Here is a 19,210-nt window from a genome sequence, read left to right as displayed (position 1 = left end):
GCAGGGGGGGCAGTTAATCTCAGTACTGATACCATTTAAAGTTTACACAAGAGTAAGCCATCAAAGCAGCCAGACAGGTGGGGGGCCACACAGAGGGGGTTCGTGGGCCGCATGCAGCCCGTGGGCCGCATGCAGCCCGCGGGCCGCCAGTTGGTCAGCACTGACTTAGGCTAAGGACCCACGGATTGGGTTAGTCGCCCATAATAGGTCCAAAATGGCTTTTTACGTGCAATAGGAGTCGCTAGTGGAAAGGCCATCGCTTTGCTATTCCAAAGTTTTATGACCAACTTCACGGGACTTTGCAAAGGGCTTCCCACCAGTGACTCCTGTTGTTGCCGGTGGAAAGCCATTTCAGAGCAGTTATTTGCCCGGCAACTGAACCACTCCATGGGTTCTTAGCTTTTATGTGTTCATGTAATATATATACAAATCAGTTCCCAAACAAGAACAGTTTGTTATGGCACTTTCAGCATTCTCCATTCATGTTAGCTCTCAGTTTCTGTCAAAATGAAAACCGGTTCTGGACCAGATTGTAGAGAAATAATGATGGTGCCTGTTTCCTTAACTCAAGGTCCCACCACAAAGTAGATTCCAGTAAATAAACACGAGGAAACAGACATTCATGCAGAAACTGTGCTGCTGTCTTCTTTATTTAACAAAAACATCTCTTAAAGGCGCACAACCCCACCCCACGTCAGTGGAAATCACTTTTGCTGAGGGGGCTGTTTCCATTCCAGTCTCTGTGAGAGCCCATTAGTGTCCATAAACAGTCCAATGCAGTACAAAAAGTAAGTGAGTTGTAGTTCAATCAGCTCCAGTAAAAGCACTTGCCCCCCAGTATTGTCAACTGCCTACTTAGAGTCCATAAGCTGTAATCATGTCAAAAATCTAAATCCACCCCAAAAAAAGCCTGCTTATTCCATACTGCATTTACAAAACATGAACACGGCATGATAGCAAAAGGAAAACAAGTATCTAATAGGCTGCAACCAAAGTGCACAGAGCTGCCAGTTTCATCCACCGGACACCAAGCCACAAATCTCTCCTAGTTAGGTTTGCTACCACAGCGCCCCTTCTGTTTCGGAGGCCACAATCAATCCCAGCATTCCATGCTCCAGACACTTGCTACTTCCCATTGCTTCCTTGTTTCATTTCTCTTCTTCAGGTATCCTTACACTGTCTGTTTAGGAAAGGAGAGGAAACATGAAGGTAACTGAATTTCATCCTGTGCCAAACAGCAGCCTCTCGTGCTTTATGTCTGAGACATTTTGTTTCTGTATAACAGCAATGGCCACATATACTCTATCATTTATACCAAGGCGCATCATATGGCTGCACAGTGCCCCGTCCAACATAGTAATAAGACAATAAGGATTACAACATGACAGCAGAAACCAACATAGTTCGGTTTAGTCATGCCTGGGATTATTATTAAAGCAGAATCTCCTAACAGGGGTACCGGCCCGGAGTATCAGGGACTTGATTACAATCATTTAGCACCCCCAGTGATTTAGCCTTGCCTTTTCCTTTAAAATAAAGTGTGTAACTGGGTTAATGCCAATATCTGGGCGGTGAAGCTGAATGAATGAATAGCTTTTGCTCCCCTTGTAAAAACAAAAAAGATTCGGTTTCAGAGGCATTGAGACACCTACAAACTGAAATATAATCAACAAACCTGTGTTACATCCCATTACGTGCGAATGGCGACTTATGCAATGCCGCATCTCTTGTATCCTGAGAAGTGGTCTGCCCTCGCGAGCTGGGAAAGGAGAAGATTAATTGACCTTTAAACACATTATTGTCATTTCATCACCCCAAAGGCTGTACCCGTTGGCCTTTTGACTATACAGTAAGTATGCAGGCATATCAACGCACCAGAATTTGCCCAAGAGGGTGTCAGAAAACAAGTCAGAAATCCGGACAGGGCCCTGCTCTGAATGATGCGGCAGTCACATATCACACTATATATATATATATATATATATATATATATGCTCCATTGACGGTACTCACCACTCCAAAATCACATGCCGGGTGCTCACCAAAAACAAATCCAGTTCAAAAAGATTGGTAAAGATTTATTGTTCCACACTCACATCAACGGGTTTCGATTCACAAGGATCCATCCTGGCGATGATCCCTAGTGGATCGAAACGCGTTGATGTGAGTGTGGAACAATAAATCTTTTCTAATCCTTTTGAACTGATTTGAGCTGTGAGTGATATGTGAGTGCTGCATCATTCAGAGCAGGGCCCTGTCGAAACGTCAGTCTCCCACAATAAAAGTCATCTCTTTTAAAATAAGTTCTGAGTAATGTGATATTCCTTATTTTGGATGGATATTGCTGACTTTAATCTGCACCCAGGTGGAATTGACTACTTAAATGTGAGTGCCCAGCTGTTAGTGCATTATATATTTAAATCATGGATCTCAAAACGGCTGCCCTACACATGTATTTAACCTGCAGGGGATGCTGAGAGCTGCTGAGTTCAGAATATCCTTATTGGTTGTACCAATCCCTGGGCATAAGAAACAAATAAATAATTTCCCATTTAGGGCTGTATTTGGGTCCAGTGCCACCCCACACTTCAGATATCAACCCCCTAAGCCCTCGATGAACTAAGTGGCGACAAACTATCTGTACTGCACTTGCGCCAATTGCAAATGTTCAGATACACTCACCCCCAGTTCCGCAGCCAAATTTAACCGGTAAGTAGCCAGCTGAGGTAAAGAATATTTTTTTATTTTTGTACATTTTCATTTACCCAGGGGCTGCTCCCCTAAAGCTGCCTCCCTAGGCATGGGCCCTCAGGTTCCTATATGGTAAATACAGCCCTGTTCCCAATGTGCATTGGAAAATTATGTCTAGCCAATAAAAAGCCCTGCCACTAAATGCCAGCCATGGTGCTGATTAGTTTGTTCTACTTACCTGCTGCCTTCTAACTCTTGTATCATTTCCTGGGAAGGTTTGTACGGCCCCATGCGCTGAAGGGGGAAACAGTAATAATCAGGGAAGAGCAAGACTTTGGGAATCAGAATAACTGGAGGATGGTACATTTCTATATAAGTTGAAAAAACCCACAATATCTTAACCAAGGTTTTGGGAGTGGATGGGTATCCAAGCTGCAGCCTCCAGGAGTTGAAGTGCTGCGGTGTGGATAATAAATAATGGGGCCCCACACTTGATATTATGCCCTAATGCTAAAAGTGAATGAGGGCCCTGGAGGCCAATAGAAAAACACTCACCATTAGTCTCACAAACAGCTTCTCCCAGTTCCTGTTTGGCTGACCCCGTGCATCTCTGTGCGACTAAAAGAAAGAAGAATGTTGTTTCAGCCAATAACCACCATGCAAATGCCTTTATGTATGAGAGCAGATACACTTACCTGAGCCTCCAAATTTTGCACGCGATGCATAGCCAAGGACAGAAGCCGCTGCAGCCTATCACAGAGAAACAGGGCAATTAGGTGTTCTTACCCCTACATACACCACCTACTCCTGTTTGCCACTGTAACATTTAGCACTGCTGACTTTTCCCTATCTCCTCCCCCAGAAATTAGCTCTATCGCCATTTATGCACCACTGGTTACCTCTCATGTTCTTCCTGCAGCTGTTTTAGGGTTAAAAGATTCTGTTCCCACTGGGGACCAAACACTCGAACCAGACGGACAAGCTCTCTGCTGGGGACGTAAAGATCCAACAGGCTGATGGAAAGGAAAGAGAAAGATAAACACAAAATAAAACTTAGGCAATGAAAAGATGAATTTCACCTTTAAAATAAGTCAATGTAAAATTGATGAGATGCTATTCCAAGCACTTTTGTGATTTAAATTCATTATTCATTTCTTTATTTAATTTCATGATAATAAGGGATACATGTACTGTCAATATGAATTAAATTTGTTACAACAGCGCCACCTGCTGGTCAGTTTCTGACCATGAAGTAGCGGAGAAAGTTGTCAGGAGAAAGAAAGAGCTGACCTGATGTTCTTCTGGTTAGGAAAAACACTAGAAACCTCAGATAACTTTTCTTACGTATGTCCTAACCTGAAGAACATCAGATCAGCTCTCTTTCTTTCTCCTGGCATCTTCCTCCAGTACTTTATGGTCAGAAACTGACCAGCAGGTGGCGCTGTTGTAACATAATTCATTCATATTCACAGAACCTATACCCCATAATATCTTGGAATTAAAAAAAAAACTAAATAATGTAAATTGAAAAAGTGCTTAGAATATAACTCTCATCAATTTTACATTCACTGGTTTTAAGGGTTTCCTTACCCAGGGTACAATAAACACCTGCCTTTAACATAGGTATTCTTGTATTTTACCACTACTACTCCCCACCTTGATCAATAAAGTTTGTATGAAATCAGCTTTTCCTCCAGCTGATGCCTATGTCTCAGGCTCACAGATGAGGAAGAGTTCATCATATATGTTTAGACCTTAATAAGGAAGGGCTTGTGCTTTCACTGGAATAACTTTATGCCAGCATCTATAGGAACACTTGGTCTTATAATTCAACAGAAGGACCCCAGATTAGTTTCCAAAAACACCAGTCTCTTTATGAGTTTTGGCCGAATATTGGTGAGAAGGAAATCATGCATACTGCTGACCATGGCAACAAGACACCTCTTCTACTGCCAGATTGCTGAACTGTGCATAGGACAAGCCTGCCGGGAAACTGCTCAGATCTGCCACTAGCCTGTGCCACCCTCCATCTTTTCTTGGATTTAACTGCTGGGAGCTCTATTTCAGACACAGGCTGAATAATGAGGATCCATAGAGGGAAAAGCAGAGACCCTGCAAAGTAAGAACCCAGTGGCTAGACTGGCAGTGCCACTAAACAAAAGGTCAAGTTTACCTCCTAAAGAGCCGAGCCGTGCAGAGTGACAGCAGAGTCTGCAGGGAGCTTGGCACATTCTGAACAAGCACTTCGTCTTTCAAGTCAAGGACCTGGAGACAAAGACATGGGAGTCAAAAATACATCTTAAATTCTGCCAGGGTTGCCAGCTGATCCCTTTAAAACAGGACAGTATATAAAATCTCATGGCAGCTCAGACAGCAATGCACACACTATAAGGATTACTTAGCCACATAAAAGTGCACTGTCTCCTGTGTGATTCTCACCTCTGATACGCTGGTTTGTACAAGGGAGAGAGCTGATAGCATCCGGTCACAGAGACCCTCAAACACCTCCGCACCCTGAAACAAAATGGTTTTTAACACAACACCAACAATAAATCATAGGCAGGGGGATAGGCGTAATTTATATGGGGTTCATATTAGGCCACGGCATTTTAAGCCCACAGGCCCAATATTTAGTGACTGTCTATGGCAGGGGTCCCCAACCTTTTTTTTTTACCCATGAATCACATTCAACTGTAAAAAGATTTGGGTAAGAAGTATGAAAAATGTTTCTGGGAACTCTAAATTAAGGCTGTGATTGGCTTTTTGGTAGCCCTTACTGTATGTGCGCTGGCAGCCTATAGGAGGCTCTGTTCGCCAGTACCTTATTTTTTGCAACCAAAACTTGCCTCCAAGCCAGGAATTCAAAAATAAGCAGCTGCTTTGAGGCCACTGGGAGCAACATCCAAGGGGTTGATGAGTGACATGTTGCCCCCGAGCCACTGGTTGGGGATCACAGGCCTACAGCATCTTACAGCCTCTTGCATTTGCTAGAATCCACAGATTGCCAGTCCGGGACTGAAGTTTTTAGGGTCTCTCTGGGCTTCAGACTGAGGGATCTTGATTTCTAAAACAAACTGGAGAGGAGGGGCCCTCCTATAGCCATGCACTAGGATCCGCACAACTCCCAACACTAGTAAATTAGGAATAACCAACCTCATTTATAGATTCTCCTTCATGTTTCTCCTCCACTGCAAAAGAATAGAAAACAAAGTCTATGTACAGCAGCACAGCTAGTACCCCTGGCATATATCAGCACTGAGCACCTTTAGGGGCAGCTCCCCTTGTATATCAGGCACAGGGTACAGTACCACTTGTGCTCATGAACCCTTCTACTGCACCCATGTATAACCATGGCACCCATGCACCTATAGTCTAACACAATCCTACCCTTAGGGGTGTAGATTTTAAGTTGGAAGGCACTTACAATCAAATATCATTATAGGTGACAGATACTTAATAAGTTCATTAGAATTGGTGCAATCACACTAATTCTGTGCATAAGGAAAATACAAATAATCCTATAGAGACGTAGCACACAAGCTAAGAGATCTCTAAACCCTCCAAAAGGAAACCTCAGTGTTAAGTCGGGGTCTGCAGAGGTCCAAATTTTCTGCCCACTTGTGCCAGTCACCTGTAGACTCACCTCTAGATCCTGTTGGGTCCATGTCAGTTGTGTCGCTGTACGTCACACGCTTTTGGGCTTGTTTTTGCATTCTCTCTCCCCTCTCTGCACTCTTCATAGCTCACGTTTTAGTGACTCCTTGCTCTCACAAGGTTCATAGCAATGTTTGGGTGTTTCCAGGAGACGGGGCTTTTACTGTAAAGATTGTTGCTGCCACCTGCTGTGCATGGTTGGTACTGCAGGCTTTTAACCACACATCTCACGAGGAGAGTTGTAAATCCATGCTGAAGAGGGGACTAGGGCCAGATTTTTAACCTTTTAAAACACACACACCCCCTGCTTGGAAGGAAATCCACATCCTTAAATGTCCAAAGGTTTCCACTCTTATCAAGTCAACTATAACCAAGTTCAATTTACAACACTTATAGTGTCATATAATAATAATGATATTATGATGATCAGTCCAACTTGTTCAACTCTTATTTCCATTTGGTAAAGGAGAACTAAAATAACCCATGGCATTATGCCGTGGGCCAATACACATGACAAACTTTCTTATATTCATCATCCCATTAAGTTTCCCACCTTGCTACATGTGGTTTACCAGTTTATAAATCCCCAGAATTGTAACCTCGATCTTACTTTCCATGCCTAGATGTGATATTTGAAAAAAGCATAATAATGGCACAGAGACCTCAGTATATAACTGCACAGTAAAAAAAAGTGCCTGCTGGAGCAGCAGTATTAACACTCTATGTGCCGCAGGTTTCCCCCATAAAAGCTTTGCATGGATCCTTAGGTGTCACTAAGTGTATATGCTCTTCTTCCTGCTGCCCTGTCTCTAACCATGCCTGACCCCCTGGCTGAATGAAGGAGGGGTTGGGCTGCCATAGTCTCCAAGTCCTATAGGTTACCCTGGCATGCCACAATGCAGACAGATAACGTGCAGGCTTTTTTAGCAGTATCACAACCCACTGGGCCTTATACCTGATCTCTTGCAGATGGGCATGATATGGAACCCACAAGCACTGAACTTTAACTTCAGAATTTATTGTTTAAACCTCCCCTCCCTTCCTGGGGGGATAAGTAAGAAGGGGGGGTACATGAGCACCACAGACTGATGCTCTTCCTGCACATGTGTTGGCCCAGGAGCATTGAAGAAAGAAGAATAGGAAGATGATTGCTCCATAGTGCTTGCTAAGAAGAACCAGGGCCAGTGCAGTCCTCTAACAGGAGCACCATCCCCGAGTATCAGGTAAGTAATTACAATCACTGGGGGGGTTCCTAACACCCACTGTTGTTAAGGCTTTCCTTCATTAAATAAAGAGTCATAAATATCCCTTGGAATCACACATCCAGCTCCTTCCATGTGGGACAGCCCTGACAAGAATCTATGTAAAGCTTCATACAAAAATCAGACGAGTCATGTAAAAGTTTGACAACATAATCAATTTATTCCACAAGTTCCAGGCGGGGTAAATGAACAGGAGCAACTGATGGTGTTGGGAGGGTTAATTCCCCGCCAGAGGGGGTGACGCAGGGCTTCCCTTAAGCTATTACAGTGCCCCTCCATAAAATGCACAACTAAACATTCGGATATGGTAAAAAAACAAAACAAAAAAAAAAAACAACCTAATATTTGCCCAACCTTCCCAGCACAGCAGGTTACCGCAGCTCCTTCCACCAGACTCATTATAATGAACATGATAAGAGAGAGGGTGGGCACAGGTAGAGAAAAATCTTTTTCAACATCTGTCCGAAACACATTCCGATGTGGAATCAGTATATGAGCAATGCCCTCAGCAACAGTTTGCACACCGGACAGATACAATGTAGTTAGATGCTCTGTCTTACAGTGACTTGAAGCTTGCTCTGGTTCACAAATGAATTAAACAGCTGTCTCTTTACAATTAGATGCTGAGAGGAACAAACTACGGAAAGAAAGAACATAGAAGAGTGCAAAAAAGAAAAAAAATAGAGATTCTCTTATGGACTGCTATCATAAGCAAGCCCTGACTCTGTCCCAAACACTTCCATTAGAAGGGAAGGAAACGGAGACTCATGATAGGGAGAAGCCTCAGCCTCTTTGGAGGTGCCGACAAAAGACTGCTGGGTTTGGGAGCTGGTGGAAAAGCTGTGCTTGAAGGAGACAGGTTGGTCCCTGCATGAACTGGAATAAAATCCCATGAGTAACAAAGGGAGAAGTCACTATAAGAGATGAGAGTGGCAAGCTTCATTAGGTCACAATGCGAGTCCTTTAGTTAAAAAAAACGAAAAACAAATCTGTGTGGCATCATGGAGACCTGAAAAGAAATTCAAAGTGAAATGCTGGGGTGGTACCAGAAATGATTATGAATCCCTTCCAGTCTGAAGAGTGCTACCAGCCCCCTTTTAGCGGTGTCGGTCTTTGTCACGGTGGCGCTCTTGGTAGTATTCGTCTGATCGGTCGTGTGAGTCCCTGTGACGCCGGCTGCTGCCTTCCCTTGATCGGCTTGGAGATCTATCTCTGGAGCGGTGTCTCTTCCTACAGTGAAGGGACAGGCAGAAAATGAAAGCCCAGAACTCGACAAAACTCAACAAAACCCTTGGGTCCTCCCTCCAAATCACTCATGCTTAGTACCTGGAAGAGTTGGCTTTGTCCTGAATCCCATGCAAACAGTCTTTAAGGGAGGTGAGCAGGACTCGGCAGCGATCGTCATTGGCCACACGTGACTCCTTAATCACAGCAATAGCTGTTTCTAGAGTTTTAATGGCGTTTGCATAATCCCCTGAGAGTAAAAGAGGGAAATTCAAAGTATCATGGAATATATTCACTCACGTAGCTTTTCTCATTTGGAAGTCACCCGGAATGCATTAGAAAGCGCACCCTGAAAGCCTGTGGGTGGGTAAGTTACCTGAAGTTGCCCCGCATACAGCATTAGAGAGAGCACTCCTAGAGATTGCACGATTTCTGTTCATTAACTCTTCGAACTCTGCTTCACTTACCGGAGGAAAAGGCCCTTTTGGATCTCTGCAAAACATAAGCACAGTTACACTGAACAGACTAAACATCATCTCATAAAATGTAGTATCATAGCAGAAAGTAATCCCAGCATGCCGTAATATTTACAAAGGGTCAGGCCCCAAACATAGCTGATAACTAGAACACAATATGGAAAATTTTGGCCAGCCCTGATTCAGAGCATTCAAAACCTCAAAGTGTTCAGTTATACTGCTACCATTTAGAATAATGCTACTATAATAGGACGACTGTGACGTGTGTGCTCAGGTATCTGCTATGCACAGTGACAACGTCCATTATATAACTTGCTACATATTTAAGGGTAACCATCATCATCATTATTATTATAACTCCAGTGGATCTTTACTAAATCAGCTTAGTAATAAAGTCCTGTGTATTGGTTCATACATTTGCTAATATAAATGGAATGACATTGCAACACTTAGATATATGCTCTGGAATTACAATATCCCCCCCTCCCAAATGATAAAATCTAATAAAGTGACGAAGCCTCAAGCTTTGAATTACTAAAAGCCAGAATAAGCCCCGTACATAACTTTAGCAATCACTTCAGCATCACTTACCGGCCATGTATATAGGGGTTGGGAATCACCTTGAACGGTTCCGGTGGGGGACCAAGGACAGAATTGGGAGGGGGAAAGAAGGCAGGGTTTAGATGGAGGGCGGGTGGCACACCGCCAGGTGGTGGCATGCCTAGTGGAGGTGGCAGCAGCCTAGGAGGTGGAGGCATTAAATGGGTATAGTGTAAAGGGGGAATAGGGGGTGGCCGGTACGCAGCAGGCAGTCCGGGAGACTGAGGAGGAGGAAGAGTCATAGTGGGTCTCTGAAGGGTCATAACAGGGATGCGAGAAGGAGCCTCAGCATAGCAGGTGTTGGAGAGCAACGGCATAATCCTTTTTGGAGCCTCGGCTTGAGGTGACACCATTGTAGGCTCTCCTGAGGTAGGAGACCCATCTGTTAAGTCTGAAGAGCTCTTTGAATTGGCTCGAGGTGGAATCTCTGTAGAAAGAAGAGAAATATGAATGAGAACATGGACTGGAAGCTAATGTGGTTGGTAAAGGGGAAGTACTTCTTTGCCCACCCCCACAGGTGCAGTGTACATTTGGCTGTGTCTAAAATGCTATGCACTGTGAAAGCAAGCTAAGCAGCCAAGCAAACCAATGGCTCAGTTTCTACCCCCTACTTCAACTAATTATATTATAAGTTCTCCCTAGTTGCTCAACAATTTCTCCTCGAATATCAATCTGCTAGGTGAAGATCCACAGTAAGTCCATCAGACTGTAGTTTGATGATTTTTTTTTTAATATTAAAAGGACATTCTACTGCCCAATTAAACTGTAAATGTGGTATAAAGTGTTTTGCACTATCCTACACCAAGGAACACCAGATGATTTCTTACTTATTGCTTGGAGAAAACCATGCAAAAAAAATCTACAACACACACTATATTGTGCCTTCTAGCAGTATTGCAACTCCCATTCCGTAAACACAAATGGCCATATAAAGCTAAGTCTGGGTTAGTAATACCAAGTTTCCACTAATCTGGTGTATGGGCCCTGGCACACATAAGTGCACATATTTTTTTAGGTAATGCAATCAGAACAGAGTGCTAGGAAAACCAACAGCACAGCCCTTCAAGAAAGACCCTTGCAGAATAAAAGAGAGGCTTTTGGACGTGGTGAGTAGCATTATTTTGCAATGAATGTCACTGTGTGTGTATATAAGTAATATATTGCCCTGGTTCACAGAGATCCTATCTGTTTCTCTCCTATATAGTATATTCTAGTGGAAATGTGTGGGGCATGTAATCTGATGAGCTGAGTAGCAGGGGATGCTTGGTGTCTCACTCTTGCGTGAAAGTGCTTCAAAGAAGGACAGATTCTGACGATTGGCTGGTCTCACATCCAGCTTCTTCCCATTCAGCTTCTTCTGAGGCAAATGCTCTAGTATAAGGTTCATGGAGGATTCAGACGAGAGGATGACTTCAGCGAACCTAAACAGCCAATATATGACAGTAAGCATTACGAACATAATCTCAATGTGCTACTAAAGCTATTCATTTCCACTGTTCCTTACCCTTTGGACTGGCCATTAGCTCTATTCTCTGCAAATTTTATTTCCACATGGTCCTTGATGCCCACGGAACGGATTAGAGCAAGCAGCTGCTGATCTGTTGTCCACTGCGGTAAAAAAAAAAAAATGCAATGGAGTCAGATGCAATGGACTGGGGAGCAATACTTGGAAAATACTAAGAATAAACATTGAAACAGAAATGTATAAAGATACTTGTGGATAATACACCTAGTTGTAACAAGCAATGCCAGTCAGAAACAGCCAGCAAGGTACTGTCTTGTATTGAAAGGGTTATAGTTTTACAGGAGGAAAGGAAATGTTTCCCCTTTACAAGGCATTTTTAACATCCTCATCTAGAACAAGCAGTGCAGTTTTGAGCTCCATCACTTAAAAAAGGGATGGTGGAACTATTGAGTACAGAATATATCTAGAAAATATGGAAAATATCTAGAAAATGCATAAATATGTAATTGGACCATATAATGCACTCTCTGATGCCTTATTCACCAGTAGGTCCTTCCAGATGATGTAAGAGCTGTTCCATTTTCCCATCTGGATTCCCTCTACTCTGGAAAAACTAAATGCTAGACAAGCTTCACTTGGATGCATTTTATTTTCTTTAACCTGATCTCCTATGTAACTATGTAAAGGTGGCCATACACAGGCAGATTTCAGTTGCCGATTCAGGTCCTTCAGACCGTTTCGGCAGCTTATTTGCCCAAGTATGGTGACCCTCGATGGGCCTCGTTGATGCGGTCCTCGGTCCAACAGCCCATATACCTGCCGTTTTGATTCTCCAAATGATCGAATTAGCCTGATATCTACCACCCTAGGTGGCCTTATTGGACTGTGTATGGCCACCTTAACAAGCCAATTATGTTTTCCAGCTAGAACTGGCAAACAGACAGGCGTTAAAGTTTTACAGTAAAAACAAACAAAAAAAAAAAACTGGTGTTTTAATGGGATTAAGGCTACCATCTGAACTGAAAATTCAGGGAAACATCCAATAAATGCACATAGAAGAGCTGCACCAATTGCATTTAACTGAATTGCAATAATTTCAACCCTGCTTTCTGGTTTTTCTAGATGTGACCCTGTTTTGTGATTATACCAATCTCATTATATCAAACTGTATTTAATTCTAATTTTAGTAAATATTAATACAACCAAAAATGAATATCATTTATGGGTTTATGGTAAACATTGCCTCCATGCATACTTTCCATGACCTTTAAGGTTTAGTACAAGAATCAGAGTCCATAAACAGTTCTATTTTTCTAATAGCACTTTAGTCTCTTGGCTATAGTGCCCCATTATGCTTTACTCCTTGATTATAAAGTGACAGATTATAAGAGCAGAAGCCCTGCAACTACTGGGGACTGAATATAATACTGTGCTAGTGGTTGGGCCTTCTATCCGAGTGTCAGTTAGTCTCCCTGACCCATCACTTACCCACGAGAAGTTTCCGATGTACATGGACACCCTGTTGCGCCCACTGTGGTACAGGACTTCAGGAGTCTTGTTGTTTGACATAGGAGAAGTGCTCTGTACTGGAGATGTTGGTTCCAGGGCACTGCTGTTCCTGTTGCTCTCAACATGCGAGGAGGAAATCGCTGGCACAGCCAACACATCATCATACAGGTCTACCTGCTCAGCAGCAAACTCCGACTCCTATAAGAAAGGTGTAGCACAAGCTTAAAAATGAAATTATACAGGCAAATTAAAGCAGAACAGCCATAGCAACACACCTTTGGCTACTACTAATAAGGGGATTGCAGGATATATTACACAGTTCAGAGAATGCGCTGATGGCATTTTATATATAAAAACAAATGTATTATTTATTTTAAGCTGAAAGGGGAAAAGAAGGAACAGGTGTTAAGCAGAATGAAAAGGGCAGCATGCTTCATGGAATCTAGTTATTGTGTTGTAGTTGCAGCATAAGGACCAGTTCAATGAAAGATTTTTTATATTATATATATATATATATATATATATATATATATATATATATATATATATATTCACACATGTATGCACTAGTTTCCAAACAATTCCTCAAGGTGTACAGTCAACCAGAAATGCAATCAGACAGCTCTCTTATACCATATTTAAAAGATAAGTTTCTTTATTTCACATACCACAAGGATCCTAGATTAATGGTCCTAATGACGACTGAACCACTGCACACAAGTGGTAAAATAAAGAAACTTTTGTTAATTTAAATATGAGAGTGTTGGTCTTTATCAAAGACATATACCGGTATATCTATCTTATAGGGGAATGCATGTGCATGTTATATGCAAGCTCTATGGTACATCCATGTCTGACTGGAGCTTTGCACATTTAGGAATATAAAACCTACGTATAAAAATAGACTATTTTTCTTTTTCAAGCCAAAACTGCAACAGCAAGAGAGTAAAGGTGGACAAGTACAAGTTATAATAACAATCTTTCTTGCAGAAAAAATTGTTTGTCCACTCCACTAACATTAAGAGCTGAATGGTCAGATAGGGGTAGAATTCCTGTTGTTTCTACCTGCATATCTGATGATTCACCATTAACGTATAGGTGATGTTTGGGCAACATAAAAATTTTCAGACCTGACCGATGGACAAGACGACCATTATCCAAAGCTTTTGCGATACCGGTCGCCTAGTCAGCCCACCATACATGCACCGAATAGCGTATGAAACCTCGTTTGTACGAGAATATTGTGAGTGTATGGGCACCTTAAGCAATCCCTATATTCCCTATTATCCTACAAATACACAGCTAATCACTCACTTACAGGAACTGACTTCCCAACATGCCAGAGGGTTATACAGATTAGGTGCTAGGAAAAGCTAGTTAGTTCTAGAGTTACAATAGCTCCCATTATCTAACCACTCATTTACTGCAGACACACAGCAAACTAATAATAATAACAATAATAATAATACTGGGGCCCAGTGCATGCACATAGGGAGTGATACAACACATTTACTCAGGATCCATTTAAACAAAAAAGATGAATCACTCTCATGTAAGTGCATTTACCCAGACAGAACATTCTAATATAGGCATCTCTACAGGGAAAATCTATTCAGTGTTGGACTGAGACAGCCAGACACCAGAAAAACACCCGGTGGGCCCCACCAACCCAGTCCTGCTCCTAGGGCTGCCACGGGGCACTTTACATGCTCCCTGGACATACCTTTTTGATTAGCAGGACTTATAGCCCTCCCCCATAAGGATATCATGAACAAGTGGATGGTGCAGGACTAAGCCCAAGATGCAGGGTTGGAGCTGTAACCCAAATACAAACCCAATAGCAATGCCCAGCTGAGACACATGTGGAAGCTGGACATCAACAGAGAAGGCTTGTGCCTTATTTCTGGCACAGTCAAGACATTTTACTAGAGCTTTTTTCTCAGACCTACCTGTTCTACAGGAGCAGCAAAAAGTATATTTCCTTCCACAACCACATTTCTGCTAACGATGAAACACAACGACCAATGTATTCAGGTATGTCAACTTATGGCTCCATCATATACAGATATATTATATACACAAGCTAAATTTGCCAGAATATTCTTACCTCTGCGATGCCTGGGTGGCTACCATGCTAACATAGGTGTCAATTTGCAGTGTCAATAGCAACAACTAATCCATTCTGCCCTATGAAGACAGGCCTGCACTATAATTTCTACTCCACAGGGTTGTACAATACAAACAAACCCTATTTTAATGCTGCTATAAGTAACTGCAAGATATGTAGTAGCAGTACCAACCTGTACTTACAGATGCCTGAAAACACTCTGCTTATTGCAGATCCCCCCAAGTAACACCAAACCAACCCCAAAATAAACCAAAAGAAACTGGGGGGCAGCTGAGACTATAATTAACCAGCACCTGGGCTAGATAAGATAGATAAAGAGATATATATTGTGGTATAATTTCACAATACCAAATCTGCAGCCCTCTAACTGTTGCTAAATTGCAATGCCGAATATCCCATAACTACAGGAATGGAGATCCAACCTACCTGCATTGACCCTCTCTATTCAGGACAAAGACTGTTGTTAGTTTTATATGGATTTTATGCACAACAGGTCTACACACCCTATTTACATATTGTACTTGGTATATATCAGATTATAGCACCCAAAACCCATAAATATTCTGTAAATGATATCCTTAGAAACCGTGGTCTGAATAAAGCCACTCAGCCTTCATTTCACGCTTTTATATGATCAAGGGACTCCTCAGCAACAGTGAGAATTACTCCCTATATTATCCACTGTTTATACAGCATTAGTATGTTATCCATAGCGGTAGAGAAACTGGGCATAATTCATATAAGCCTCTGTCCCATAGCAAGTTAAGGCCATATCACAATCACATAAGTCATATTCACTAGGGTCAGCTTCATCAGGCTTCAGTTAATCTGCCTGTATGTTTAAGCAGTATAATAGATCCCTGTTGCACAGAACCATAAATAGGAGCTGCCATATGTCTTGCCTCGGCAGGCACATTCATTGATGTTTTTAACATTGCCCTCTACTGGTCATATACAGTTTGCATTATTCCTGTGCTGACTGACAATATACAATCCTATATATTTTGTTACAAGGGATGTGTGCATAACCTTTTCCCTGACTATGTAAAGGAGCAATAATAATTCCAGCACTTTTCGGTGCATGAAGGGTCATCTTTATTTTAATCTAAAAATCATTTCCTGCTAATTGTATTGAGTATATTATTCTCTGGCAATAAAACAAGTCCATGCTGCACTGACATGCTCTAGGGATTATCACTACAGAATGTGCGCGTATCAGTTTCCCATATTGGCTGCAAAGAGAAATGCTTCCAAAATATACAGTAATGTAGATAGATCCACAGCACTGGAGTAATTATTGTACTTTAATTGGGTTCCCATCATGCTTTTTTTGGAGACTTTACTGCAATCCACCAATACGGGGCTCATGTTACAATTACATAGAGATACATGAAATTTGAATGGGCTTGTTCATCTATAAATGAAGTTAAAATACCAATTATATGATACTATATATTTTTTATTAATTTCTTAGCTTTTCATTCAGAAGCTCTTCAGTTAGGAATTTCAGCACCTATCTTGTAGCTAAGGTTTAATTTTCCTTAGTAATCAAAGTGGCTTTCATAAGACACTGCAAGATGATAGGGGTAGTACACTTTTAAAATTAACTTTCAGCATAGTGTAGATGGTGATATTCTAAGAAAATTAGCAATTAGTCTTCATATCTTATTTTTAGTGATTGTTTAATTAAACTTTTTGTTGGTTGGCTCTACAGTTTTGAATTTCAGCAGCTATCTAGTTACCTTAACAACCAGGCAGTGGTTTGAACAATGATCTGAAATATATATTTTTTGGCTACTGGGGTCAGTGACACCCAATTCAAAGGCTGAAAGGGACAGAAGATGATGACAAATAATTAAAAAAACTATAAAACTGAAGGCCATTCGAAAACTTGATAAGAATTGGATATTCTATAAAAAAAAAAAATGTTATGTTAAAGGTACACTACCCATTTAATGGAGTATTTATTCTGTATGGGACAGAGGGTCTGGACATGGTACTAAATATTAATGTCTTAAGCCCAAAGCTGAACCACTGCTCATTCCATATCTGATAGATAACTTTAAGGCTGCATTTAGCTAAAATACAGGAATCCCCTCAAAGTAGATCCAACAAAAAATTGTTTTTGTTAGCTGTTAAAGCCTTCCAAACAAATCACTACAAGACAAAACAAAGCATTATTTTTGACTGATCCCAGAGAAGCCCCTAGTGATCAAACAGGCAAACATCAGATAACTGCAGGTGCAAAGTTTGTTCAGGTCTAGTAACCCATAGCAACCATAGATTCACTTTCAAGCGGTGAAGCAGTAGTTGCTGCATGCTGATTGGCTACCATGAGTTACTAGACCTGAAAAGAACTTTGCAGCTGTATCCATCCCTCACCCAGAGGCACAGAGCTGCGCAAAAGGCGCGAGTCAGCCATGACAATGCACAGTAATATGTATAATCCCATTGGGGAGTACTATATAAATAGCTCTAAATTAAGGGAACAGCTTTGATATGTTACTATTAATACCATACACTTAGCTGTAATAAAGGGTTTTCAGACAAAAATAAATCAAGGGTTACATGCACGGCATGGGTCTAAATACATATTAAAGGAACAGTAACACCAAAAAATGAAAGAGCTTTAAAGTAATAAAAATATAATGCACTGTTGCCCTGCACTGGTAAAACTGGGGTGTTTGCTGCAGTAACACTACTATAATTTATATAATAAGCTGCTGTGTAGCCATGGGGGCAACCATTCAAGCTGGAAAAAAGGAGAAAAGGCACAGGTTACATAGCAGATAACAGATAAGCTCCGTAGAATACAATAGTGTTTTATCTGTTATCTGCTATGTGCCTGTGCCTTTTCTCCTTTGAATGGCTGCCTCCATGGTTACACAGCAGCTTATTGATATAAATTATAGTAGACTTTCTGAAGTAAACACACAACTTTTACCAGTGCAGGGCAGCAGCACATTATATTTTAGTTACTTTTATACACTTTCATTTTTTGGTGTTACTGTTCCTTTAAAGGGGAACTCCACCATTTTTTACAAAGAGAAAGATAATTCTTAAAAAAAATAAACTTTTCAGTATAAAGTCATTATAAATGTTGGCTTTATAGTTGTGTATATAGATTTTTGCAGTCTGCCCCTGTTTCTGAAAAGTTCTCCACCCGGTCTGTTAATCAGCTGGCTCCTGCTATATTTATTATAAAGAGTCCAAACAGCAATGCAGAGCATTTAAAAAGACAAGACTCTTGTTTTCAATTATAATAATATTAGCAGATAACTTTAAAAAAAAACATAGAACAGGGTTGATTAATGTAAATGGGAAAGCTGCTTAGCATCACAGTTTGTTTCATTATTGAATAGACTTGTGGTGGAGTTCCCCTTTAAACAAACAAAGCTATTTAAAGCCAGGCAAGACAAGGTTGGAGAAACAGATTGATTTTAATGATAAGAGAGATAAACAGAGAGACATAATATATAGGAGCCAGGGGACTGCATATCAATATATCACAGCCAGAGGGGGAGGGATGGACAATGGGCTTTATATATATATATATACTGAGGTGCATAACACACTATATACCAGGCTGGGAATAGAAATACATAGAACCCTGCACTGGGGGGAAGGGCCCACGGCTGATTGCGGGGATCTGTCCAGCCCTGTAGCCAAAGCAGCAGCCAACGTGCGTACATACGGACACGACAGAGATAAATATATGTACATTTCTCTTTGGGCCGCTCCGGGTCTCCCCCACCTGGATGAACTCCTCCTCGGCGTAAATATCAATCAGATCGGCCCCGTCCGCCATCCCCGGCCCGGATCCCCCCGAGCGAGGATGCTCAGTTCGGATAGCACTTCCCCCCCTCCCCACTGCCCCAACTTTGTCTCCGCGTCCGTTTTGGTTGCTCCGGTTCCGTTCAGCCACACTGTTCTTCCCCCACTGATAGTCCTCCGCTCTCCGGAATATGCTCTGCTCCCAGACTCCCGCGCAAACCGGAACTTCCGCCGCCTCAGATGCGCGTCAGGGACCCACTTCCGGTAGAGAAGGTCGGGCACCGGAAGTGTACGGAATTGTGACTTACACCGTGACCCGCAAGATGTTCGCGTCAGGGACCAGGTTCCGGTAGAGAAGGTCGGGCACCGGAAGTGTACGGAATTGTGACTTACACCGTGACCCGCAAGATGTTCGCGTCAGGGACCA

At 41.9% G+C, this 19,210-nt stretch overlaps 2 protein-coding genes across 4 annotated transcripts; both read right to left on the bottom strand.

Annotated features, from left to right (window-relative positions):
• Positions 1 to 615: 615 nt before the first annotated feature.
• Positions 616 to 6,651, bottom strand: LOC100497696. The gene is made up of 10 exons (XM_002937631.5): positions 6,335 to 6,651; positions 5,845 to 5,879; positions 5,131 to 5,205; positions 4,865 to 4,956; positions 3,591 to 3,704; positions 3,387 to 3,441; positions 3,247 to 3,309; positions 2,930 to 2,985; positions 1,676 to 1,759; positions 616 to 1,180 (listed from the first exon to the last, which is right to left on the bottom strand). Exons 1-9 carry the CDS (start codon positions 6,429 to 6,431, stop codon positions 1,681 to 1,683), a joined length of 666 nt encoding a protein of 221 aa, XP_002937677.2. The 5' UTR covers positions 6,432 to 6,651; the 3' UTR covers positions 616 to 1,180; positions 1,676 to 1,680.
• Positions 6,652 to 7,741: 1,090 nt separating this feature from the next.
• cpsf7 (cleavage and polyadenylation specific factor 7) lies at positions 7,742 to 19,012 on the bottom strand. Of its 3 annotated transcripts, none has more exons than XM_012961295.2 (8): positions 18,731 to 19,012; positions 12,861 to 13,079; positions 11,412 to 11,515; positions 11,183 to 11,328; positions 9,899 to 10,334; positions 9,208 to 9,323; positions 8,934 to 9,081; positions 7,742 to 8,837 (listed from the first exon to the last, which is right to left on the bottom strand). In XM_012961295.2, exons 1-8 carry the CDS (start codon positions 18,815 to 18,817, stop codon positions 8,705 to 8,707), a joined length of 1,389 nt encoding a protein of 462 aa, XP_012816749.1. In that variant the 5' UTR covers positions 18,818 to 19,012; the 3' UTR covers positions 7,742 to 8,704.
• Between the last annotated feature and the right edge of the window lie 198 nt (positions 19,013 to 19,210).

The sequence above is a fragment of the Xenopus tropicalis genome, chromosome 4 (genome assembly GCF_000004195.4).
Source record: "Xenopus tropicalis strain Nigerian chromosome 4, UCB_Xtro_10.0, whole genome shotgun sequence".
Taxonomy (NCBI): Eukaryota; Metazoa; Chordata; class Amphibia; order Anura; family Pipidae; genus Xenopus; species Xenopus tropicalis.
Note: the sequence above shows the minus strand (reverse complement) of the source record. Positions and strands in the feature narration are given on the sequence as shown.